Here is a 27,294-nt window from a genome sequence, read left to right on the forward strand (position 1 = left end):
AGGAAATGACACCAGATGGTAACTCAAATCCACAGAAACCAATGAAGAGAAATGAAAATGTAAGTAAGAAGCCTAGTATAACAAAATCTATATACAGTTTCTCTCCTCTCAGTTTCTTTCTGAGGCATAAAATCATATAAACTAACAACTATAATGGTGTATTTGGGACCTGTAACATACACAGATGTAATATGCTTAACAATAATAGCACAAAGTGGAGGAAAAAGAAATGAAACTATATAGGAGTAACATTTACATGTCACTGGAATTAGGTTACAGTAAACTTGAAATATTCTGATAAGTAAGTTGTATATGGTAAGCCCTAGAACAACCACCATGAACATAACCAAAACATGTAGTGAAAAAAAATCATTAAAGGAATTAAAATTTTACACAAGAAAATATTCACTACATACAAAAGAAAGTGGTGAGGAGGAATAGAGGTGGGTAAAGACATGACACATATAAGAAACAAAAAGTAAAAATAGCAAAGATAAATCTGGCTATCTCAGTAATAACATTAAGTGTGAATGTATTAAAGAATCAAATCAAAAGGCAGAGATTGACAGACTAGATAAAAAAATAAGCTCCAGCCACAGATCTTCCTTGACTTTCAATAAGGTTGTGTCCTGATAAACCCACGGTAAGTTAAAAATATGAACTCTAAGTCAAAATACATTTTTGTAGGTTACACCTAACCTACAGAACATCATAGCTTAGCTCTGCATACTTTAAATGTGCTCAGAATGGGGCGCCTGGGTGGCACAGTCGGTTAAGCGTCCGACTTCATCCAGGTCACGATCTCGCGGCCTGTGAGTTCGAGCCCCGCGTCAGGCTCTGGGCTGATGGCTCAGAGCCTGGAGCCTGTTTCCGATTCTGTGTCTCCCTCTCTCTCTGCCCCTCTCCCGTTCATGCTCTGTCTCTCTCTGTCCCAAAAATAAATAAATGTTGAAAAAAAAAATTAAAAAAAAAATAAATGTGCTCAGAACACTTACACTGGCCTATAGTTGGGCAAAACCACCTAACACAAAACCTATTTTATAATAAAGTGTTGAATATCTCACATAACTTATCGAATATACTGTACTGAAAGTGAAAAGCAGGATGCTTAAGTGTATCAGTCGTTTACCCTCATGATCACATGGCTGCCTGGATGCTGTGGCTCACTGCTGCCTCCAAGCATCACCAAACAGTGTTGCCTCACACAGGAAAAAATAAAAATTCAAGGGGCGCCTGGGTGGCTGAGTTGGTTAAACGTCTGACTCTCAGTTTTGGCTCAGGTCACGATCTCACAGTTTCATGGATTTGAGTACCACGTCCAGTTGTGCTGATAGCTATTGTGCTGACAGTGTGGAGCCTGCATGGGATTCTCTCTCTCCCTCTCTTTCTACCCCTCCCCCACTCACTCTGTCTCTGTATCTCTCAAAATAAACTTAAAAAATAAATAAAAAAATAAAAATTCAAAATTCAAAGTACTACTGAATGCATATTGCTTTCACACCATCATAACATTGAAAAATCGTTAGCCGAACCATCTTAAGTTGGGGACTATCTGTATATAGTGACTACAAGAGACACACTTCTGATTCAGAGATACAAATAACTTGAAAATAAAATAATGGGAAAAGACATATCATGCAAACAGCAACCATAAGAAAGCTGGAGTGGTTTTGCAAATATCAGACATAACAGACTTGAAACATAAAGGACATTTTATAATGCTAGCAAAACTGATAGAAGTGAGGGGACAAGTAGTTCAATAGTAATAGCTGGAGACTTGAATAATGGAGAGAACAGCTAGACGTGATCCACACGGGAATAGAAGACTTGAAAACTCCATGAACCCACTAGACCTAAAAAGTATCTGTAGAGCACTCTATACAAAAATAGCAGAATATGTATTCTTTTCAGATGCACATGGAACATCCTCTTGGATACACCACATCTTAGGTCATAAACTAAGCTTTGAAAAGTAAAAAGGATTGCAATGATACAATGTTTCTGAGCAATGGAATGAAAGTCAAAATAGAAAGAAATTTGGGAAATTCACATATATGTGGGAATTAAACAACACAGTCCTAAATAACCCATGGGTCAAAGACACAGTCGCAAGGAGAGTTAGAAAAAAACTTCGAATGAAAATTAAGACACAGAACACCAAACGTGATGAGGCGCAGCAACTCAGTACTTAGAGGGAGATCTGTAGCTGTCAATGCTTTTTTTATTCCCAACATTTTATTTTTTTTACTGTGGTAAAATACACACAACATAAATTTACTACCTTAACCATGGTTTATGTGTACAGTTCAGTGATAGTAAGTCCATTCATGTTGTGCAACCATCAGCACCTGCCAACTTCAGAACTGTTTCTTTCCATCTTGCAAAACTGAAACTCCCTCCCCAAGTTCTGGCAGCCATCATTCTATTTTCTGTGTCTGATTTTGACTCATCCAAGTACCTTATATAAGTGGAATCACAGCATTTGTCCTATGTCACTGGCTATTTCATTCAGCATGATTGCCCTCGAGGTTCATCCATGTTGCAGCCGGTGTCAGAGTCTCCTTCCTTTTGAAGGCCGAATAGTATTCCATTGTGTGCATACAGCATGTTTTGCTTATGCATCCATCAGTGGGCACTTGGGTTGCTTCCACATTTTTGCTATTGTGAATTGCTTCCATGAACATGGTGTGCTAATATCTTTCCAAGCCCCTGCTTTCCGATTCTTTTATATGCCCAGAATTGGAATTGCTGGATCACGTGGTAATTCTATTTTTAATTTTTTAATGTTTGCCAACTGATTAAAGGATGTGACAAAGGATATGAACCAAGAGCCAGATGGAATTGATGCACAGGGTGAGGTATGGGTAAAGGGCTTGGAATTCTGTGCCCCCTCCAGGCACATGACCCTCTCCACATCTCCACGTGTTCACCAATCCAGAAGTTCCTATTTTTTATTTTTTTGCAGGTTCACCACACTGTTTTCCACAGCAGCTGTATCATTTTACATTATTGCCAACAAAACAGGATAGTTCCAAGTTCTCTACATCCTTGCCAATACTTTGTTTTTAATTTGTTTAAATGTTTGTTTTTGAGAGAAATGGGGGGGAAGGGGCAGAGAAAGAGGGAAACAAAGAATCCGAAGCCAGCTCCAGCCTCTGAGCTGCCAGCACAGAGCCCGATGTGGGACTCGAACCCACCAGCAGTGAGATCATGTCCTGAGCTGAAGTCAGACACTTAATTGACTGAGCCACCCAGACATCCTTCATTTATTTTTTTTTTTTATGTTTATTTTTGAGAGAGAGAGCCAGAGAGAATGAGTGGGGGAGGGGCAGAGATGGAGGAAGACACAGAATCCCAAGCAGGCTCCAGGCTCCAAGCTGTCAGCACAGAGCCCAACACAGGGCTCGAACCCATGAACCCTGAGATCATGACCTGAGCCAAGTCGGACGCTCAACCGACTGAGCCCCCCAGGTGCCCCAGATTTTTGTTTTTTAAATATAGTAACCATCATAGTGGATGTGAGGTGGTATCTCATTGTTTTGATTTGCATTTCCCTAATGGGTGGCGATAAGCATCTTTCCATGTGCTTCTTGGCCATTTGTACATATTCTTTGGAGACATGCCTATTCAAGTCCTTGCATGGTTTTAATTTTGTTTTTTATCACTGGGGTTTAGGAGTTTTTTATGTATTGTGGATATTAACCACTTATGACTTGCAAGTATTTTGTCCCATTTTGTGGATTGTCTTTTAATTCTGTCGATAGGGTCTTTTGATGCACAAAACTTTTAAATTTTCATGAAATCCAATTTGTGAAAGTGATTTGTATATGTTCATTTCATTGAAATTCTGAGTAGTTTTAGAGCTGGAGGGAGTTTTGAAAAGAGGACGAATATTCTTCCCTGGCAGGGCAAATGAACTGGTGGTGATCACTCTTTTGAATTGTTTGGCAACATATAGTAAGGCAACTACGGACTTGTTGTTAGTGGCCTCAGACCCCATCTACTGTTAGGACTGCCACTTAGGACTAGAGGCTCTAGAAGCCTTAAAAATGTTTCGCCTGTATATCTAGGGTGAACCCATTACCAAAAAACTTTAGGACGAAAGTTGTCTTCTCCAAGCCCAGCTGTTTTGAGATAGTAAGTTCCGTAGGTTACTCCTTAACATTAGTGATTTTGCCACTGGCTGCTTCTAGTAGCTGTATAGAATGTTCATCTATATATACTTATTATTAAACTTAAGAGTTAACATAATCTAGAGTCTCAAAGCTCCCAGCTGCTTCAGAATGTAGTAGAGTGTAGCAGGAAGTATCTGAACTTTGGAGGCAGGCAGGTCTGTGTTCAAATCCCACTCAGGCACTTGCTCGTATGATCCCGGAGATATGCTGCCTACCCTGTGTTTAGCTTCTGCAGCTAGAGTAAACCCTGCTTTCAAAGGCAGTTGTGAAGCCTGTAGGAACATACGGAAAACATACACACAGCAGTCCTTCTGGACGCGATAGCTAGGAATATAGCTTGTTGGAAGCAGAGCTCCACAACCTTTTGTGCATGAAATACAAAGAAAACAAGTAGCACTGGTTACAACACATTTATTTACGTACCCTGTTGTGTGACCGGGAGGTGCTTTTCACTTCCAATAATTGAATTCGGTTATAACAATTAAAATTCCAGAAGGTAAACTAGTAATTTATTGTTGCTCATGAGCATAAGTAAACAGACATGGTACCACATAAAGGAATTTTAAACACTTCTCAACTTTTGGTAATAGCTTTGAATATGGACCACACACTTTGGCAGTGGACCTAATAAATCACCAGTAAGCGTGTAAATCTCATCATTCTCTTCAGACACAAGAGGAAAAATTTGGATTTAACCTTTGAATTTTAGGAACTTAACAGATTCTTAGGAAGCTGGAAAAGGCCGACATTACTTAAGCCTATCGTACTTACCACGAATACAATGGACTGCTATTAAAAATAAAACGGTAAGCAGCAGTCAACTAATTGCTAGTTTCATTTTTTATGTTAGTATTTTTTGAAAAGATTCGACCTCAGACGGCAGGCTACAGGTGTTTGTTATTTCAGAGGAGTCTTAACCTACTAATTAACCTTTCACGGGCTAAAGGGACTCTGATCTCAAGAACTTGGATGGCATTATCGAATTGGGACTTTATATTATAGATTAGAAATAGTCATTTCCAAGAGACTGCATCATAGAGGACGCTCCTTTCAGAATGCCTTTATTCTTGGCTTCAAATCGTACTTGCGTGGTATTTTTAGAGGGTTTGGTAAATACTAACAAATGGGTACTCACTGCTAGGGCAGGACGTAAGAGTGTGCTGATCACCAAGTATGAGATTTTACATCACATTAAATTAAAATTATATACTGTTGGAAATAGACAAGATAGGGAGTTCCTAGATCCTAGAAAATATTATGGCTAAGGAAATAGAGAACTCAAGAAAAGAATCCACCTCCAAGAAACTATTTCAGGAAAATAGAGTTAAGTGCCCTGTCTTAGGAAAAAGGTTATTATTAGTAATAAGGAACAACTGGGACATCATACATCGTTTCTTTGGAGATTAAAGTGCGGGCTATGACGTGGCATATAAAATAATGCATAAAATAGTGCAATCTTCAGGTGCCATAATTTTTGTTTATTACACATAACCTATGTTCATGTGTCCATTTCTTCTAAAAAAAATTCAGCTGTAGTGACACCTTTAGCTTATTTATTTAGGCATTACTGATACTGTTTTACCCACCTTCGGGGCTACATAGAACATTTTAACATTTTAACAAGTAGAATAACAGCGCATACATCTTGAAACTACTAGAGATTAAGGCAAGCCCCTGTAAAGTTCAGTACTCCAAAAAACACGTTTTACCCAAAAAAAAAAAAAAAAAAAAAAAAGCTGCTTCCAAAACCAGTGGCTTTAGACCAGATGGCACCCAACAGTTTTTAAAACAGTGTGATTAATTACTCTGACCACATCTGTGTTTGCCTCATTATTTCCAGGCTCTGAACATAAAAGAGGAACTGAAAAGCAGCAGGTTCTGTAACCTTGGGTTCTGAAATGATCCATCTTTCAGATTATGGCTCCGTTAGGGTGAGGCAGGGGCAAGTCCCCGTCGTTGCCTTCTTACGCCTTTCCACACGTGTCTATGTCTATGGCGCTCACCTTACCCAGTTTACAAGTGGGCGCGACCCATTACGATAGAGAAGCCTCCCCTGAAAAGCAGCCGAGGGTGATTCGTGAAGTGCGGTCCCAGGACAACACAACTCACACGCAGCACCGAAGCGCCTGCCGTCTGACACGGGGCGAGGCAGCTCCAGCGCGGGAGGATCATCTACACCTTTCCTGCCGCCACGTGGCAGTTTTAGCTGATGCCAATAATTTGTCATCTGCTGAACCTTAAATACTGCTACCCAAAAGCAAGTACAACAGCCATCAAATTGGTCAAGGCGCTATCCTAACATGCTTTTCGGCGAGAGATCTTCGGCCAGATTTAAGCCTTAAACCGCTGATGAATGTGTTGTGCTTCATCCCCGACCGCTACGGGCACTGACCTCGTGACACGTGGTTACAAGCGTGTCGTCTGGAAATGTGGATTTTGAAACAGAAAAATCTACCTTCTGATAGTGTGAATGCCTGTTATGGAAGCCACACACTCATGTTAACTAATGGAAGACTACACATACATTTAGGGTATCTAGATGTGGTTTACAAAGGAACCTGGAAAAGTTGAAACAATTAACAACTGTTGATCATCTGAGGTTCTATCCTTTGATGCATCAGGATCCGACTTTGTAAACCTGTAAACATGTTACTTTAAAGAGTCTTCCTATCACCAGGAAAGCAGACTAGTAAAGGCCATGGAGTATCCGGTGGGCCTGCTCCAAAGTTAGGACAATATGGCTAAATCCTAGGATTACAAAAACGAGACCTGCTGAGAAAATGAGTTCCAGACGGGGACTTTTATGGATGACCTTGGCTGACAAATGTTTTTTGGAAATTGTTTTATTTTAAAATTACCTTCCCAACAAACCATGTAACACTTGGATGTTATGGTGTTTCATTGCAAACACACAACATTGTCAATGGAGTTTCCAAGTCAGACATAGAATGGACCAAAATCTAAGGACAGTATTCTGTATGGACAATATTAAAAATGGATAAGAAAAAGTTCCATTTGGTGAGGTTAAAGGATGCATAACCATGTCGTGTTGGACGGATAAAAAGGGTGGTAACCTTGTGCTTTTATTCAACTAAGGGACTTACCAAATCCTTAGGTTTTATGCAGGTGTCAGACTCCCACCTGGAAAGGGACAGTTTTCTAGATTACACCTAAACTTATTTTAAATAACTGAAGCCCACGGCAACAGTTGTTTAAAAGAACTCACCAGTCAAATAATAACTACATAATTTAGTACATTAAAATAAATCTAGGACAGTAAGAGGTGAAATGTCTCAAAAATATACAACTGGGGGAAATAACCACCGCACACAATTTGGAGGTTGTTAAAGTGACCGCTTAGAAGGGTGAACAGTGCAAGACATGCTTTTCCAGTTACACGCTCAAAACAGGAGTGCAAACAAAAATTAAAGCTTTTGTTTAAAGTTGTAGGATAAGGAAAGCTTGAAATTAATATTTAGAAGCTTCCCTCGGGTCATCCCCCAGAAACGAAATGATCAAAATGCTTTCTCGCTGTACGATTTTCTTCAATGAGCTTCCTTTCAATGGCAAAACTGCATCCCACAGCTAGGTCCCCTACTCACCGCCGTGGTGATCGCCACACGGCTCCGTGAGCACACACGGTGGTGAGTAAGGGATACCTGTAGTCACCAGAGTCCGACATCAATAGAGTCTTGGGCGTTTGGGCTTCTGCCTCGGCCAGTGTACCTGGACCCTACAGAGAACAGACAAAGCGATGGGCTTCAGAGCCCTCTCGTTCCTGTAAGACCGGAGGGCAAATGGACTAACAGATTCCTCCCTAGAGGCGAGCTGCCGGGGTGGAGGGCGTGAAGCGCTGAAAGAAACCGCTGCGGCTCTAAAGAGTGGAGGAGTACAGAGGTTCCAGATCAATACCAGTGCAAGAGCTGTTTAAGTGAGCTGACTAGGCGATGCATGCATCCATCCATGCAAATGTAGGACATGGCCCCCAAAGAGAACTGAAAACGTGTATCTAACAACTGGAGAAGTCCCTTGCCAGTAGTTTATAAAAATAGATAGTCAATACTGTAGAGGCCCCTTCTACAGTCAACGCTATGGAAGTCCGTCTTAGTTACCCATTACTTCAATACCAAAAAGCATTTACTACTTTTCAGACATTCCAGACAAAGGTCACTTATAACAAAAGGTCAGCTTTTTTTTTTTTTTTTTTTAAACAAGATACTGTCCATTTAAAAAGTAGGTCTCTTCTTTCAAGTGAAACAGGACGTTTTCTGTATTTGACTTAACTTCTAGTCTGTCCAGACTTTGTTTCAGGTCCTTCCGTAATGTGCATATACGCAGGACAAATAAACCGACTTTAAACACCATCCGCACAGAAAAAAGTGAACTCCTCGACATGACAGAGCAGGTCTGGTTAGTACAAATCTATTGCAAAGTAAAAAGAATCTGTGCGTGGGTCCCACCAGGAGGCGGGGACACGGCGTCCCAGCCCGGAGGGTTCCAGCGGAAGGTGTGTCCCGAAAGCCCGAGAAGCCGGCTGGGCATCCGGGTCCGCGTCACCGTTCCCGCCACCGTCGTCACCGCCAACGCTACCGGGCCTGGTCCCCCTCGGCGGCTCCGGGCACGCCCCGCCTCACTTCCGGTTCCGGAGCCGCTTAGATTTCCTAAGAGAGTCCGTAGCCTCCGCTGCCTTCTTCCGCTTCCGGGGGGCCTCCTCGCCGTGCCCCGACGCCGCAGCGTCCCCGACGGCGCTCTCCATGACCTCCCGCAGCTTGTGCTCCAGCTCGGCCAGCCGCGCGCTCTGCTCGCCGATGATCTGCGTCTGTTCCAGCAGCTTCTGGTCCTGGTCCTGAAGCTGCTTCTGCTGCTCCTGCACTTTAGTGCGCAGCTCCGACACCTCCCGCCTGAGCACAGTCACCCCCGCGCCGTTGGTCTTCACCTGCTGCTGGAGCTTGGTGACCTCCTGTCGCGACGGGTTTTGCTTGGAGAAGAGCTGCATGGTCGTGAGGGCCGCAGAAGGTCCCGGAACTGTGGAGGGAGAGTTTCAAGCGGTCAGTCACTTCAAACGTCTCACTCCTGGCAACACTTCAGTAACGAGGCTTATTTTGAAGCGGGGTATCATCGTAGCAGGACTCCCGCTATCGCCTCTTGAAAGCCCACTCGGTTTACTGCGTTAACTTAACAATACCGGAATCTGACTTCTGATCCTCCTGTTCCTGCCACACGATGCGTACCGCCAGCACGTGGAGAAGGGCACTTACTGACATAAACCTGTCCTAAGTATTATAAAACGCTTTTAAGACCTACTAAGAAAACAAAAGTAGTAAAATTAGAATACGATTATTTTCTGTCTTATTTCTCACGGGCAAATACAAACGTTAGACTTCGAAGTACAGGCCTATCATGTTCTTTAAAAACATTTTTTAAAAATCTTTATTTCTGAGAGACAGAGAGAGAATGTGAGCAGGGGAGGAAGAGAGAGAGAGGGAGACACAGAATCTGATGCAAGCTCCAGGCTCTGGGCTGTCAGCACAGAGCCTGACGCGGGCCTCAAACTCATGAGCCATGAGACCGTGACCTGAGCTGAAGTCGGACGCGTAACCGACCGAACCACCCAGGCGTCTGCCCCAAGGCCTATCATGTTCGTAAGTCCTCTGTGCACTTAGATGTAAAAGCTTCAACTTCAGCCAAACAGAGATGCCATTAAAAAAGGGGGGCTACATCACATGTGATGATCATGAAGAATTTCTGACATGCAGGAAGGATCTGGAATCACTCTGTTTTAGGAATAGAATGTAACATCGGCGTAAAAAGCACTATCCTAGGGGCACCTGGATGGCTCAGTTGTTAACCATGTGACTCTTGGTTTCTGCTCAGGTCATGATCTCAGTTCAGTAGTTTGAGCCCAGCATAGATAGGGTTCTACACTGACAGGAGCCTGCCTAGGATTCTCTCCCCTCTCTCTGCCCCTCCTTCTGTCTCTTTCTCCCTCTCTCTTGGCCCCATCCCGGCTCACACTCTCTGTCCCTCTCTCTCAAAATAAACAAATAAACTTAAAAAAAAAAAACCCCACTATTATCATCTACCTTTAAAAAAATGTTACCTCTTGTTGTCTACAAGAATGGTGGATCTATTCATACCCTGCATTCATCTCACTTTCTCCTGCACACACACATAAGCAGGATATTTTCCTCGACTGACACATCCCTCCTCCTCCTCTCTCTGCTTACCTTTATCTGATTTCCACGAACCACATCGAGGCTTCGATCAATCCTTACCTCTTGTGAACTCTCAATCAGACCAGTCAACAATGACTCTATCTTCCTTAAGATTCTGTCTGTCCTAATTGTTTGGCATTTAAATGGACACTTCTTTAAAATATCTCTCTTGCCGGCGATAATTTCATTTTGAGTCTGCATATATCTTACCTGGGGACATAGTAAGATCCTCGAGAGCAGACACCACGTATTACACTTCCTTTTAGTCTCCACAGGACACAGTACAGTGCTGTGCGCACAACAGGTACTCAATAAATAACTGACGTATTAATGCTGAGATGCTGTAGGCTTTATTATTAAATTACAGAGAGCCACTCGATTACCCCACTGAGTACTCCAGGGAGCTAACTAATCCAAACAAAACAAAATGTCTTACTGAAAGTGTTTTCTTGATTTAAAGTATTTGCAAGGGTTGAAGATATTCTGAACAATTTGGTCTTTCAGTAGATAAAGGCACAAATCTCTAGGCTATGATGTACTTTTGCAAAATAGCTACCACAGAAGAAGTGACAGTGTTTAAAATACCTTTATGCACCTTGTCTTTTAAAGTAGCAGCCAGACAGCCTGGGGACTGAAATAATTACCTGAATATTCCATGAAGAATTTGGGGTTTTTTTCCTCGTATGTTTAATTCTGTTTTAGCATAATGGATATTAACTAGTCAGAAACAAACAAACAAAAAAACAAAAAACTCCCTATATCTATAGCTCTTCACCCAGAAATTCTAACAAATGTATTGTGAGTCAGTAGCTATGGATATGTACAAAGATTTAGCCACGAGATTGTTCTTCAAAGTGTAGTTTAAATACCGAAAACTAGAGACAAATGTGCTTAACGGTAGTGGATCAGTTATACAAGTTAGGGTCTCTAATCAATCTATCATTAATGATCATGTTACAGATACACATTTACACACAGAAAAGGTCAAGATATATGATTAAATGGGGGGAAAAAGTGAGTTACAAAACTCCGTGTGTTACTTTAAACTGAACATATAATAAACAAGGATACCTGGAGGAGAGCCCATGAGTCTTCCAGAGACGTCTGATCCTGGTAATTTCCTCTTTAGAATTGGGACGATCTTTTCATCGAAGTACTCCATTGCCATGGAGGAAATATCCCTTAACTCTTGAAGTACTTCGTGAGCTCGCTGAGGGGCTCTGGTAGAATTGACGTATCTCAACACACGATAAATCTCGTCGATCACCTAAAGTAAAGAGTTCTCGTTAGCACTTTCAAGTTTGCTTTTAAAAGGCAATGGCCGAGTAAGGAGAGAAGGGCCGGCCCCTCCTCCGGTCCCCACAGAGACCAGAGGGCTGGGCTTGCTCTAACACTCCCCGTGTTTCATTCGCACGTTTCTACAGATCCTCCGTATCAGGCGCTGGGGCCGAGCGAGCATGAATAAAATACAGCTCCTGTTCTGAAGGAGCCGGCAGTGAAACCGGGCGACACATGGGTGGGGCACGAGCTGCTTCGCTCCGGCCCCAGACCACCCCCCACCCCGGCCCCAGTGCCTCCCATTGTCCTTTCCTCTCGCTGTCGGCAGGGGCTCGATCCTCTGGGTTCTGTTTCTGTAAGACCGGCTGTGGACCGGAATGAGGTGTCCCCAGACCCCACTTTCCCGCGATCCCAAAGGGTAGCAAGAGACTCCTCCCTTCATGGGGAATTGCCAGTGGGGGAAACACAGGCCTGGCAAACACGGAGGAGAAACCGTTCCGACCACCCTGGCTCCCAATTCTCTTACTGGAACCGTAGCTGAACCTGCATTTCCACCCTCAGCTTTCATCCCTAGAACGAACTGATAAATCACACCTGTCAACTCATTCGTACCATATTCTCTTTAGTGTACGTGGGCTTTTAAATATATTGTGAACACGAGCTATCTCTTTCCATTTGCTCAAGTCTTCCATTAGGGAAAGTAAACTCTGGGGGTGCCTGAGGGGCTCAGTCGGTTAAGCATCTGACTTCGGCTCAGGTCATGATCTCACAAGTGAGTTCGAGCCCTACATCAGGCTCTATGCTGACAGTGTGGAGCCTGCTTCGGATTCTTTCTTTCTCCCTGCCCCTCCCCCACTCGTTCTCTCTCAAAAATAAATATTAAAAAATTTAAAAAAATAAGTGAATAAAGATACATTAAAAAAGGTAACATTTCTAACTTTTACTACATACAGATTATTTTAGTCGAGCGGGATAATTCATGTTTTCAGTAAAATTAAGAACATTCTCTTTCCAAAAATTACATGCAAAGGACAAGATGAAGGAGGAATGACCACGGCACGCCAGCCCCACAACGCTTCTCCCATTCGGTTACCAGTGGCTGCAATGGCACTTATTAAGGAAACACGGTATTTACCCAATTTTCACAATATTTCACTTTCTAATTGGGTTTAATTACTTTAGCAGCAAGAATGTAATGGCGGAATGAGTCTTGAGGTCTCCTGGAGAGATCACAGGCCACAGGTTGGTCACTTAAACTCTCTTATTTTAGTAACTTTTGATTTTCTACTTCTTAGCAGATCATTCCTTCAATCTTCTTTTTCTTTTTCTAGTAATCTCTATACCCAACGTGGGGCTCAAATTCACGACCCTGAAGTTAAGAGTCATGTGCTCCACTGACCGAGCCAGCCAGGCGCCCCCGGTCGCTTAAACTCTTACTGGCTGTTTCTACAGCTTTCAAATGTGCCACATGCTGAGTCCTACCTGAGCGTGAGATGATAAAAATAATGAAAATATTTTAAAAGTAGGATACATACCAGATATGGTGAGGGACCACCATATTTTTAGAACATGCAGCTCACTGTGTCGTGCTCATGTTTACTTCATTTCATTTGTTTTCAAATTTTTATTTAAATTCTAGTTAACATATAGCGTAATACTGGTTTTGGGAGAATCCAGTCATGCTCCTGTTTCCACTGGCACAGCAGTAAATGACATATTATGGATACGATTTAAGTCTTCAGATTCTTGTGAGTGAGGGAGAATTTCTATCTTGTTTAATCCACTGTTCAGCAAAGTTCCTATCAGAAAACTGAACCTCATGTGTCATTTTTTCTCACTTTCCATCTTCTTGTACTTGAGATCTTTTTCCCTTCTACCCCTTTAATCAAACATTTTTGTTCATAGTTTAAAATCTGAAGTGCATTTAAAATTTTCTGAAGATTTGTACGTGGCACGTGTTTGACTGTGTCCTTTTAAAATTTCTCTTAGAATACTAGTCAGTTTCAGAGGCACCTGGGGGGGCTCAGTCGGTTAAGCATCCGACTTTGGCTCAGGTCGTGGGTTTGAGCCCCGCATCAGGCTCTGTGGTGGCAGCTCAGAGCCTGGAGCCTGCTTCGGATTCTGTGTCTCCCTCTCTCTCTCTGCCCGTTCCTCACTTGTGCTCTGTCCCTCTCTCTCAAAAATAAACATTAAAAAAAATATTAGTCACAATTTCTTTTTTAAGTTTTATATTCTTGTATGGTTTTCTCAAAGGTGTTTTCCCTGTTTTATTGTGTTTTGTATCAGTTTGGTGATTCTTTACTCTCTGTTCCCATTTAAGACCGGAGCACACAGACGGCTCATAGGAACCCCTTGGTCAGCGAAGACAGCGGGTGGGGTGGCCGCAAAAGTCAACGTGAGAACAGACTGATTCTTCTTTTTTTCTTTCTTTTTTAAAGTTTATTTATTTTGAGAGAGCATGAGCAGGGGAAGGGCAGAGAGAGAAGGAGAGACAGAATCCCAAATAGGCTCTGCACTGACAGCGTAAAGCCTGACACAGGGCTTGAACTCACGAACCGGGAGATTGTGACCTGAGCCAAAATCAAGAGTCAGACCTTAACCGACTGAGCCCACCAGGCACCCCCTCTTCTTTTTTCAATGTAAAGGCTCGGGGACTGTTTATATTTATTTTGGGACACGTACAGTAAAGGGAAGAAATGCTCCTAAATAACACTGATTTTTAAGAGTGTCTTCATGTTAAAATCAATTATAAAAAAAACAAAAAAACAACATTCTGGAAACATTCGATAAACTCAAATTGAAGGCTATTTCTCAAAACAAGGGACCCGTGTTCTTAAAAAAGGTGAAGATCGAGACAACACAGAAGCAGCACAGGGGACTACTCCCATGGGGGGGGGGGGGGCGACACTACTGTCCCAGGGGGGACATTAAGGAGGTAAAGTCTACGCGTGACCCCAGGCTGGGTTCTGGATGGAGAAAAAGCAGCAGGGAGGGTTATCGCTGGATCAGGGATGAAATCTGAATGTGGGCTGTCGGGGAAGTGTTACCTTATCAAGGTTACATTTCCTGATTTTTGTGCTGCTCAGTAAGAGAGATGTGCTTTCTCAGGAAATACATGGAAATATTTCAGAATAAAGGATCACAGTATCTCCACTATTTTCAGAAAAAAAAGCCAGATTCAGAGAGAGAGTGAAACAAATGGGACGGACAAACAGTAAACCATTGCTGGATGTGGAAAAGAGACACACAGGAGCTCAGTGTGCGATTCCTGCAATTTTTATGTGAATGTGAAACTGCATCGAGACAAGAAGTTACCAAAATAAGAAGAGATTAAAAAATGCTACCCCACCAGTCCCCCGCCGCCTCTCCGGCCAAAACACTAAAAACAACCAACAAAACCTAATACATAGATTTGAAGTTTGTTCGGGGGAAATCTAGACTCATGACCTCGCATCATCACTTACACTGAAAATCCTGACTTTGGGGAACCAGCATGTTTCAGCAGAAGTGTTTCCGGGGCCCCTAGTAATGCTTAAAAACAGGGACTTGTCCCTGTCTTTCTCCTTCCATGTCCCAGAACGGTTAGCTGGCCTCTGCTCACTTGTGTGCCTCAGCACGTGTGAACTGCCAACACGGACCATGAACTTACTGTAAGAAGTGGGACTTCCAGGTCAGAAGGCTTGAAAACCGTACGCGGGGGTAAGCCCGGTATCTGCAAGCTCTCAGTTCTGAGAGAAGATGAACGGAGGACCAACAGAGCGGTTGGGGTCGGCAGCTGTGGCCCTGGTGGACCTGCAGCGGTCTCACGGGAACACAAGCACACACGTGTCCTCCCCGAGTGTCGTACACGGCTATTCCCCAGACAGGAGGAGCTGTGACAGACCATGTGGCCTGCAAAGCCAGAAACACGTACCGCCTGGCCTTTTACAGGAAAACTTTGCGGATCTCTCCCCAGGGAGGACAGTGGCAAACTCCCAACTGCTCTGAACTCTTTAGAGATTTTCTCCTAACGCCGTTACCGGTATCGTCCCCGTCCAGAGACGCCATCTTAACCCCCTTCCGTCAGACCTGGTTTTTCGCTCAGTAGAAAGGCAATGACCTAGCTGTGAGGAGTTGGAGAAGGGACCTGTAGGCTGAAATCATTTTTATTTTTATCTTATATTTTTTAGAAAGAGAGAGCAAGAGTGTGCGAGCGGGGGAGGGGCAGAGAGGGAGGAGAGAATCCCAAGCTGGTTCCACGCTGTCAGCTCAGAGACCGACTGGGGCTTAATTTGAGCTCGTGACCTGAGCCGAGATCAAGAGTCAGACACTTAACCGACTGAGGTCCCCAGCAGCCCCTAAATCATTTCTAAATATAGACTTGCAACCCAGCCTCCTGTGTCAGCCCCACTGTCGCCGGTGCCCGGAGCTTTCCAGAGGCTGGCTGTGCAGACAGCGCTGCCTCCCGGCTCCTCACTGCCCAGCTAGGGTTTAAACTCCTCCGCTCTGCCAGGCCTGCTGCCACTGGTTCATGTACTTTCCAGCTCCCAGACTTCTGGTGCTCCGCTCTCCTGACCTCGCTCTCACGGGTCTCCGTCTTTTCTTCCTCTTTAAAATTAGCTCCTTCGCTATCTGAGCAAGCTTTGGGACGGGTCAGAGGTAAACATGTATTCAGTCTGCCATCCTGGACCTACCATTTGATGTAAAGAGTAAATCTGCTCTTTCGAGAATAATTTTAACAAAGCTTTTTTTCCAGCCGTTAGTGTAAAATCCCAAAACTCTGATATAAATCAAGTGTTCTCATTTAAACTGCAATGTTGATATGACCCAGATTCACTTAAGTAGCTCATGAAAGAGTAATTTGCCAATGAACTGCTTACTATAGACCTGAATTCTAACGAAGTGCATATGTTCTATACAAACCAGAGAAATGAGTTCCCTTATAAAGTATGAAAACTCCTGAACTTTTTTTTAAATTTTTAATTTTTGAGAGAGAAAGTGCAAGTGGGGAAAGGGCGGAGAGGGAGAGAATCCCAAGCAGGGGGGATCAAACCCACAAACTGTGAGATCATGACCTGAGCTGAAGTCAAGAGTCGGACGCTGAACCAACAGTCACCCAGGCGCCCCAAGATGGCACTTTTAAGAAACAAAATAACCCGAGATGAGTTAAGCGCGATAATAAGAACAAAACTCGTTTGTGTTTTCTGGTGAGGTTGTCTGTCAGGTTTACAGGAGGAGTAGTAGTCAGGGTGAGTTTCTGTGAGGGCACGGGCACTACTAAGAGAAAATGGTAAAGAACACGACCGGGAAATCAGAAGGCTCGAGTGTAGCTTTTGTCAAACCCTGCACACTCCCTGCACGCTCGCCAGGCCGTGGTTCTCTTCCCACCGGAACATGAGTCCGTGCACAGACGAGCGCTCTGCGAATCCCAAGTGGTTCGCGAATGTAAGAGGAGGGCAACGGCTGGGGACAGGGCCGGGCGGACAGCTGTACCCCAGGGGAAGCCGGGCACCGGGCTGCTTCGCACCTGCTCTCCCGCGGGGGGCACAGAAAGGTGCCCAGGGCCTACTGCACCTGAAAACCGCACACTTTCTTGGCCGTGTCTCCTCGGCTGCTGTTCTGCTATAGAAACGGAGGGAAAAGTCAACAAAAACTTGCAAAAACCAGCAGGACTCATCTGGATCTGACCTTATTCATTCAGATAGCAAAGACCAGCATTCCAATTCTGTGATCCTAGTCACTCAGAACCAAGACCGGAGACATCGGTAGAGGCCAGACACCGACCAGCTTCGGCTCTGCAGGCCACGTGCACTTAGCACAAACTACTCCACTCTGCTTGGTGACGATTGGCTGAATCGGTTTTGAGGTTATGAAAACTGTAAGATGTTTCTTAAATATCCATATTCTTAACATTGAGACATGCAAAAAAAAACCCAGGAGACTGTAGGGGACAACCTATGCTAGTTCAATGGACTTCCCAGAACACTTCAGTGTTAAGGCCTATAAAGCAGATCTGGACAAAATCTGGCGTAAGAATCAGAATCTGATGTTTCTGACTGGTCACCTTCTACAGTTAAGTACCCCACAAAATAATCTGTAGCTAGTACATGGGAAGTGAGATACACTGAAGAATATTCCAGGGGTGCCTGGATGGTTCAGTTGGTGAAGCATCCGACTCTCGAGTTTGGCTCAGGTCATCTCATGGTTCGTGAGATTGAGCCCCACGTCAGGCTCTGTGCAGGTGGCGTGGAACCTGCCTGGGATTCTCTCTCTCTGCTGCCCCTCCCCCCCCGCCCACTTACTCAGTCTCTCTCTCAAAATAAATAAACATTAAAAAAAGACTATTTCAAATAAAATAAGAAATGGAATCCCTCCCATAAACTCACAGAAAATTGAAACTGAAGAAAGTATACAGAAAATATTACCAGTGTTCATGATCCATGGAAATGACAGAAAAAAATTTTTTTTTTTTTTAAATTTTACTAGGTTCCAACCACAGTAAGGGCATCTTTTGCTACTATCATTCACTCTCCACGCCTTCCACGCACGACAGATACAGACTGCGCCTGAATTTACTCTCCACTCCAGCAGCGAGAGGCCATGCCGGAGTTATATACGCCGCAGTACTTGTCCGCAGCAGCAGGAGTGGCACATGGAGGGCTGGAGTCTCAGCTACTTTGGGGACAGTAAATATGCCAGAGGAGACTTACACCTGTTAAACAACTCTCTTCCTCAGCCCTGTGTGTGCCGCTATCCAGTGACCATCTATTCTTACCAAACCTGGAAGTTTCTGAGTTGTCTTCAGGAAACACTTCTCAAACACGACCACACTAGCCTGTCCCTCCCCCTCCCCCGACCCCCAAACTATAACAGTTGAAGGCGGGGAAGACACCTATTTTGTTTGCTGTTCTTAACAAGGAGTACAAAGCTCACAGATGTGTTCTTCAGCATGAACTCTTTTTTTCCTTCATATTTACGGAAACAGTGTATTAACTGGGGTGCAGTATAAACTTCCTAACAAGCTTCGAGAGCACAGCAGGGCTTCTGCTGTTCGCTTCCTAACGTGAACCTTGAACATGAAGATCACATACGGGACGTATTTATATCAGTTATGGTACTGAAGCTAAACAAATCCATTCACAGAAACTCAGTCCAGAGAGGCAGGAACAACTCGGACGCTTCAACAAACGCTTTCTAGTAATTTCAGCTTAAGCAGAGCGACCAGCTGTCCTACGTAAGCAATCCTAGTTTACCTTTCCTGGGATGAAGCAACAGAGATTGGAATCCACATACTTCATGAAAGTCATATTTAACAGTGAGAGCCTTGTTTCGACGGCGGCAAGAATGTCTGCGTGGCGAGCTAACGAGTGGTTTCTTCTTTCTGACTCCCTCCTGTAATAAAGGAAAGCATCATGAACGAAGTACTGTGGACCAAAATGTTAAGCAATGAAAATGCCTTGGGGCGCCTGGGGGGCTCGGTCGGTTGAGCATCAGACTCTTGATTTCGGTTCAGGTCCTGATCCCAGGGTTGTGGGACTGAGCCCTGTGCTCGGCTCTGCACTGAGTGTGGAGCCTGCTTAGGATTCTCTCACTCAAGTTAAAAAAAAAGAAGAAAAAAAAAAAAGCCTTACTGAAATAGTCTGAACATTTACATGTTACTTCAGATCTCTACAGTCGGGTCACCATTTAACTGTAACTAACGATCAATGAATCGCTATATCCAGAAATCCCTGCCGAAGACTAGTACGCACTGGTGAAATACTTGAAAAAAAATGTTAGTTTCTTTGTGTTTTGGCTATATCGAGCCGAATGGCCATTTGAATCAGAAAAATCAGGTAAAGGAAAGAATTACAAAGGGACACAGAGACAAGTGAACTGTATGTTTTTACCCATAAAATCAGCTCACTTAAATTTTTAAAGTTTCACTGGGAAGTAATTCACATGTAAAATTCGCTTTTAATGTGTATAATTTAATGCCTTTTACTATATTCACAGAGCTGTGCCCCCATTAGCACGATTTAACTTCTCGACATTCTCACACCACAGAAAGAGGGCCCATAACTGTCATCAGTCACTCCTACTCCCCAGCCCCTGGCAACCGCTGGTCTCCTTTCTGTCTCTCTGGATCCGCCTATTCTGGGCACTTCAGATATCTGGAGTGGTAGCGCCTGCAGCATCTTGGGTGCGTCTTCCTTCACGCAGCGCGCTTCCCCCGGCTCGGCCGCACTGTAGCGTGTACCCGGGCTTCGTTCCTTTCTGTGGCCGACTAATAGTCTATCATATAGACACGCCGCCACTTTGATTATCCGGTCATCGGCTGATGACTTTTGGGTTGTTTCCACTTCCTGACTACTATGAATGATGCTGCACTGAATGCTCGTGTCCCAATTTTTTTGTGTGGCTATGCTTCCATTTCTTTTAACTATACACCTAGGAGTGAAATCGTTGGGTCCCATGGTAATTCTATGTTTAACCTTTTGAGGAACGAAGTGTTTTCGCAAGTGGCAGAACCAGCGTACGATCTCACCAGCAATCTGTGAAGGTTCCGGTTTGTCCACATCCTTCCCAAGACGTTTTGTCTTTTTTGTTTCAGCCGTCCCAGTGGGTGTTCAGTGGTATGTCAGCACTCCGCTGGGCAATGCCCTGCTGACCGACGATGCTGAGCCCCCGTACGTGTGTGCCGGCCTTCAGTTTATCGTCTCCGGAGAAATACCTACTAAAGCCCTTTGCCCACATTTAAATTGGGCTATTTGTCAGTGGATTAACTCAATTATGTTTCTTGTTGAGCTCTAAGAGTTCCCTGCACAATCTGGACACAAGTCCCTCATCAGATGTATGAGCTGCGAATATTTTCTCCCCTTGTGTGTGGGTGGTTTTTTCACTTTTTGATGTTGTCCTTTGCAGCACAGTTTAAAATTTTGATGAAGTCCAGACTTTTTTCTTCTGTTACTTGTGCTTTTGGTGTCCTGGCAAAGAAGCCACTGCCTAATCTAAGTTTATGGAGGTCAGGACTCTGTTTCCATCTAAGGGTTTATCATCCAGCCCTGACGCTCACACTTAGATCTGTAATCTATTTGGACTTCATTTTCGTAGACGGTGTGGGGAAGGGGTCCAAGTTCATTCCTTGGCGCACAGACACCCAAGTGTCCCAGCGTCATCTGTGGAAAACGTCGCTTTCCCCGCTGAGTGGTCTTGCGTCCTTGTTGAAAATCAACGGAGTAAACGTCTCAGGATCTATTTTCCATACTCTCAGTTCTGCTCCGTTGGTCCTATGTGTGTCTTTGTGTCGGCAACACACTGGTTCGATTACTGTGGCTTTGCAGTCAGTTTCGATACTGGGAAGAGGTAGCACTCTGCCAACTTCGTTCCTCCTTTGCAAGATTGCTTTGGTTATTCAGAGTAAGAAGTGCGAGACAAACCGGTCATTTTCTGCAGAACAAGACAACTTGGATTTGGCGGCACCTGCAGTGAATGTGCAGACCAGCCTGGGGAGAACTACTGTCTTCGCATCTGCGACTGTGAAATGTCTCTTTCGAGTCTCGCCCAGTCCCCTTTACCAATGCCTTCTGGTCTTCAGGGGACAAGTCATCTTTTGTTACAGTCATTACACACACCTTATGCTTTTTGATGGCACTGTAAATGGAGCTGCCTTTCTTAAAATATATTTGAGAGAGACAGAGACACAGCACGAGAGGGCGAGGGGCAGAGAAAGAGAGGGGGAGACGCAGAATCCGAAACAGGACCCAGGCTCCGAGCGGTCAGCACAGAGCCCAACGGGGGGCTCGAACCCACAAACCGCGAGATCATGACGTGAGCCAGAGTTGGACGCTTAACCGGCTGAGTCACCCAGGTACCCCTGGGATTGGTCCTTTCTTTAAAGTGAGCTCTCGCCCGATGTGGGGCTGGAACTCAACCCCAACACCAAGAGTCACACGTTCTACCAACTGAGCCCGCCGGAAGCCACCCCCCTTTCGGAGTCTAGCTGACACACAGTGCTACATTCGCTTCAGGCGCACAGTGCGCTGACTCAACGTCTCTGTACCTTATGCCGCGCTCGCGGCAAGTGGAGCTGCTGTCTGGCACCACACAGCGCCGTGACAGTACCCTTGACTAGAGTCCCTGTGCTGTGCTTTCCATCCCCATGACTTACTCATTCCGTAACCAGAAGCCTGTATCCCCCACTCCTGTTCATCCACTCTGTCCATCCCTGCACCCCGGAACGGTTTTACTTTGGTTTTTGGATCATCTATTGCTAGTACGTACAGTTACACAACTCCTTTTTGTGTATCGATCTCACATCCTGTGGCCCTGCTGAACGTGTTTATTAGCTCTAACCATTAGTGGACTCCTTATGTACGCGATCACATACGTGTCAGATCACGTCACCTATGAAAGGAGAATATCAATTCTTCCCTTCCAACCTGGACGCCTCTTATTTCATCTTCTGGCCTAACGGCCCTGGCTACAACCCCCCATAAAATGTTGAACAGAAATGGGGGACAAACGAGGGTCAAAATCACTTACTGTGATCTGGGTACCCTTCCCTACAAAAATCTGGAAACCGTGTAACACGTCAACTTACCCAGATTAAAAAACAAAACCCCAAATAAACAGGAGTGCCTAGCTGTGACTCCTGATCACAGGATCATGCGTTTGAGCCCCATGTTGGGTGTAGAGATGACATAAATTCCAAAAACACAAACAACCAAGAAACGAACAAAAACCCCCACTCGTAAATACTGCTGTCACCAGCCACAGCGTACCTTGGAAGTTGTGCTTTAACTTGTTTCTGACATAGATTGTGGTATCTCTCCACTTTTAGAAATCCCTGATTCAACATTCTCTGGCAGACCAAGTCCATTCTTTTACAAACCTACAGGAAGGAAGAAGGAGAAAGAATTTTAAAAAGTAAAAACCAAATAAGTAACAATTAACCTAGACTCCTGTCAGCTGCAAGTGCTCTGTGCTGATGCTGCCCGCTTGTTTGCCGTCTGAATCTTTGAATCAGTATATACGGGCGAATGCCTCATAGTTTCTAACTCTTGCAACATTACGTTAAGAAATTAATATTAGTGTAGACAAGGAATATTTCACCTTTAGCTATTTGTTGAATGTTCTGAATGTATCCCCACCACTATGGTCAGAACTATAGTCATGAAGATCAACGTATTCAAAAGGTTTTTAAACTTTTTTTTTTTTTTAAGTTTTTGAGAGAGCGCACAAGCGGGGCAAGGGGGAGAGAGAGAGGGAGACACAGAATCGGGAGCAGGCTCCAGGCTCCGAGCTGTCAGCACAGAGCCCGACGAGGGGCTGGAACCCACAAGATGTGAGATCATGACTTGAGCCGAGGCTGGATACTGAACTGACAGAGCCACCCAGGCGCCTCTCAAAAGGTTTTTCCAAGTTTGAAAAAAGAAAATTCTCCTTTAGCTAAAAATGTGTATTCAAACTTAAGTCCAACCTCTCATAAAGTTTATATCACCTATAATCAGAATGAGAATTCTTATTTATTTCTACCAGTCAGGGTTAACTACAGAGAGTTAATCTCTGCTAGACTACCATAGTCTCCATGACATATTTTAACATATGTAGCAGAATCCTGAATATTTTGAATCTTTGAGGAATACTGTGCTTTTTATAGAGTAAAAGCACAAAATCACAGTCAGAACATCTAAAGTGGAGCCTGACTTCTACACATTCTTGAGCAAGTCAGCTACCGTGTGTAAAAGGTGGGCAGCATCTAACTCCCAGGGAGATCGTTAGGATTAAATGAAACAATAGACGCTAAAATCACTTGGTAAACTCTAAAGTACTATGTAAAGACTACATTAAATAAATTTTGTTGAACTTAGTACTAATTTGAAAACTTTGTTCCATAGATGCTAGATTTCTGCGACATCCCGGCACCTTTGTTATCCTAACAAAACCTGCTACACAAAATCCATTTCTTCTTTGATCCCTGAGAATTTGGCAGTGACTCGGCGCCATCAACTTGAACACCAGCTCTCACTGCATAGTGTGGACACTGAGAGTGCACGACACAGGTAAATCTGTACCAAGGCCAAGTCAAGCAGGTGGGCTTGTCATGTGCTTCTTCCCATCTCTCGTGGTGCCCAAGCACAAACGCTGGACAAACCCTTGTTGAAACGGAAATGCTGATGAAATCCTTGGTGTCTGTTTTCCCCTGAGAACACAGACACACAAATTCTGGCAACCTGGACAATGAAGGCTTTACTGCTCTAGTACTAAATACTATGGGCTTCCTAATTCACAACACACATGAAATGTGTTAAGAAACACTGCTTTTCAATTTGAAAACAAGAACAGCAAATTTTAAGTACTGAGTAATTCTTAATAAATGGTATTTTAAAATATGGTGGGATTCTACCCCACCCTTCCTTTTTGGTAGAAAGAGGGCACAAGTGAGCGAAGGGCATAGAGAGAAGGAAGAGAGAAGCGGGGCTCATGCTCACCTGATGTGGGGCTCGAACTCACAAACCACAAGATCATGACCTGAGCTGAAGTCTAATGCTTGACCCACTGAGCCACCCAGCTGCCCTGGAGGGATCTGTTTCTAACTAAAATAAACCAACTGTCAACATACCTTCAATGTCTATTAAAGAAAATGACAGTAATAAAAACAATATGTATCAAGATAACTTTTAACGTTTATTTTTTGTAATCTCTACACCCAACGTGGGGCTTGAACCCACGATCCCGAGATCAAGAGTCCCATGCTCCCCCGACTGAGCGAGCCAGGTGCCCCAACATAAATAACTTTTTTTTTTAATTTTTTTTTTCCCAACGTTTATTTATTTTTGGGACAGACAGAGACAGAGCATGAACGGGGGAGGGGCAGAGAGAGAGGGAGACACAGAATTGGAAACAAGCTCCAGTCTCTGAGCCATCAGCCCAGAGCCTGACGCGGGGCTCGAACTCCCAGACCGCGAGATCGTGACCTGGCTGAAGTCGGACGCTTAACCGACTGCGCCACCCAGGCGCCCCCATAAATAACTTTTAAAGGAAAAATAACTCTTCTAAAAGTATCTAGTGAGTTCCATTTTTGCAAATCTCTTTGATATGTGGCTTTAGAGGAAGTAAAATATCATATCTGCTTCTGTATTCAATCTACTGAGATATTACCTTGGAAAATCCTAGAAAACATAATATACAAGGATACATTTCATGAACTCTCGGTTTGCTGACATCATCTAATGTCGCAACAGCTACTGGAAAGCTCTGTCCACTTGTGAAAGAAGGCGAGTGAAAAATGGGCAAGAACAGCTTAGTAGTATAATGAAAATATTTTAGATCTTACAGACTCCTTCAAAGGGTCTTGGGAACCGCTTTGGGATCCAGGACTAAACCTGAAGAACCAGTGCTCCATTCAAGAGGACAAAGGGCCTAAGATAGAGGTGTGGCCCGTGCGAAGGCACAGGGTCTGGAGTGAATATGCCACTGAGCAAATAGTGACGACAAAGCAGATGTGCAGGCAAAGCTGAGTGAAATACATGGAGCAGAGAAATCAGTAATGAGAAAGAACTTTAAAAAGACTGCCCATTTTGGGAAAGATCTCGTATGGAGAATGGTCATTTTCTGTAAGCAGAACATCTGTAAGCAGAACCAAAGATGTGGGTCCAGAAAATCCATGAAGATGAACCCCCAAAGAAAGAAATGGAAGATAAGAAAATAAAGGCTTATATACAGAGTCTCAACATTTTAAAAAAGTGTTTATTTTATTTTTGAGAGAGAGAGCATGAGCAGGGGAGGGGCAGAGAGAGAGAAGGGGACGGAGGATACGAAGTGGGCTCTGCTCTGACAGCAGAGATCCCAACACAGGGCATGAACTCACAAACCGGGAGATCATGACCTGGGCAGAAGTCAGATGCTTAACGGACTGAGCCACCCAGGTGCCCCTCAAGTAATATTTAATGTTAAAAACTGGTAAAAAGATGGGGCATCTGGGTAGCTCAATCGGTTGAGCGTCTTGCCTCTTGGTTTCGGCTCAGGTCATGATCTCATGGTTTGTGAGTTTGAGCCCCGCGTTGGGCTCCATGCTGACAGTGTGGAGCCTGCTTGGGATTCATTCATTCATTCATTCTCCCTCCCTCTCTCTCTCTCTCTCTCTTTCTCCCTTCCTCCCTCTTCCCCTCCAGGGTGTTCCTATCAAAATAAATAAACTTGAAAAAAAAAAAAAAGCTGGTAAAAAGAGAAAACAGGAGGTCACAAAGACAGACAAATTGGAACAGCACCAAAAAAGCTGAAGTCAAAAATATTTTAAGCATTAGTCAATACCGTAGGAAAAGATCAGCCTTTAAAGTGGTATTCTTTCTTTCCTGGATGTTTGATAAGCATGGACTGACCAGTAGCACAAAAACAAAGATACAACGGATCATATATCTTTGTGGAGAATTCAGAAAGAAGCAAAGTGGCCTCTGAACAGTTGGGCCCCGAACAACACAGATTTGAAGCGCACGGGGCCACCTATACATGCATTTTCCTTTTTTCTTTTTGTGGATAAATTCAGTACAGCTCTGTAAATGTATGTTCTCTTCCTTATGATTTTTTTTAAAGATTATTTAACTGTAAATAATTTCTTTTCTCTAGCTTACTTTATCATAAGAATAAGGCATATGATATGTGCAACACCTGAAACATGTGTTAATGGACTGCTTATGTCACCGGTGAGGCTCCTGATCAGCAGTAAGCTATTAGTAGTTGAGCTTTTGGGGGGGGGGGGTCAAAAGTTCTATGTGGATTTTCAAATGCATTGTGGTTGGTGCCCCTAACCCTTGCGTTGTTCAAAGGTCAACTGTATGCTAATTTCCCCTGCGATACCTGATTATGTATGCTAGCTTGCAATGCAAAATTGTCTCATTTAAAATATAGCTTTATACATATGGGTAGTTTAAGAATTTCCCAAAGCTAAGAGAGCCAAAGCATAGGAGACTGTTAAAAACTGAGAACAAACTGAGGGTTGATGGGGGGTGGGAGGGAGGGGAGGGTGGGTGATGGGTATTGAGGAGGGCACCTTTTGGGATGAGCACTGGGTGTTGTATGGAAACCAATTTGACAATAAATTTCATATATTGAAAAAAAAAATTTCCCAAAGCTAAAGGGAAGAGTATTTATTTCCCTGGTTTATTAAAACAAAACAAAAATCCTAGCAATTCAGCCATTTGCCTAAGACAGTAAAATACAATTCTGAAGTCTAATATACAAAGATGATGACTCTGTCAAAAACCACCATGACATTTATAAATCAGCCAAAACCTACACTATCAATATAGAAGGGAGCTGATGGAATATCAGCCTCTAATGGGGACATTTGGTTTGGGTTCCTCTTGCTGTCCCACTTTGAGAGAACAGATGTGGTTTTTCCTTGTCAAGTACTTCAAGATTTAAAATGCCACGTTTATCTTTTTCATCATTTTCTAACATAAGTAGTAATGAAAATTTTTCTTCACTCTGTTTAGAAATCTTTTCTGACATGTCGTGCCACCACGGTCCTTGACGATGCAAGACACGTACGCCATCAATGTGTGCGACCCACAATTTCCCTGTTAAACCTAATCTTAATATCAAAATCTTGGCTGATTCTAAGATGCACATTTTTGCATATTTTAACATTTGACATTGGAAATGGT

The 27,294-nt window shown here is 43.7% G+C and overlaps 1 protein-coding gene across 2 annotated transcripts in view; it reads right to left on the reverse strand.

Moving 5' to 3' along the window:
- Positions 1-4,569: 4,569 nt before the first annotated feature.
- The window catches only part of FBXO28 (F-box protein 28), a 30,013-nt gene continuing 7,288 nt past the window's right edge, over positions 4,570-27,294 (reverse strand). For both annotated transcript variants that reach the window (XM_027046348.2, XM_053209857.1), the window contains exons 2-5: positions 22,411-22,520; positions 18,901-19,039; positions 11,462-11,657; positions 4,570-9,200 (exon numbers count right to left, since the gene is read on the reverse strand). In XM_027046348.2, coding sequence (XP_026902149.1) covers positions 8,806-9,200; positions 11,462-11,657; positions 18,901-19,039; positions 22,411-22,520 — 840 coding nt within the window. In that variant the 3' untranslated portion in view covers positions 4,570-8,805. The remainder of the gene's footprint in view (positions 9,201-11,461; positions 11,658-18,900; positions 19,040-22,410; positions 22,521-27,294) is intronic.

This window comes from Acinonyx jubatus, chromosome E4 (genome assembly GCF_027475565.1).
Source record: "Acinonyx jubatus isolate Ajub_Pintada_27869175 chromosome E4, VMU_Ajub_asm_v1.0, whole genome shotgun sequence".
Lineage (NCBI taxonomy): Eukaryota > Metazoa > Chordata > Mammalia > Carnivora > Felidae > Acinonyx > Acinonyx jubatus.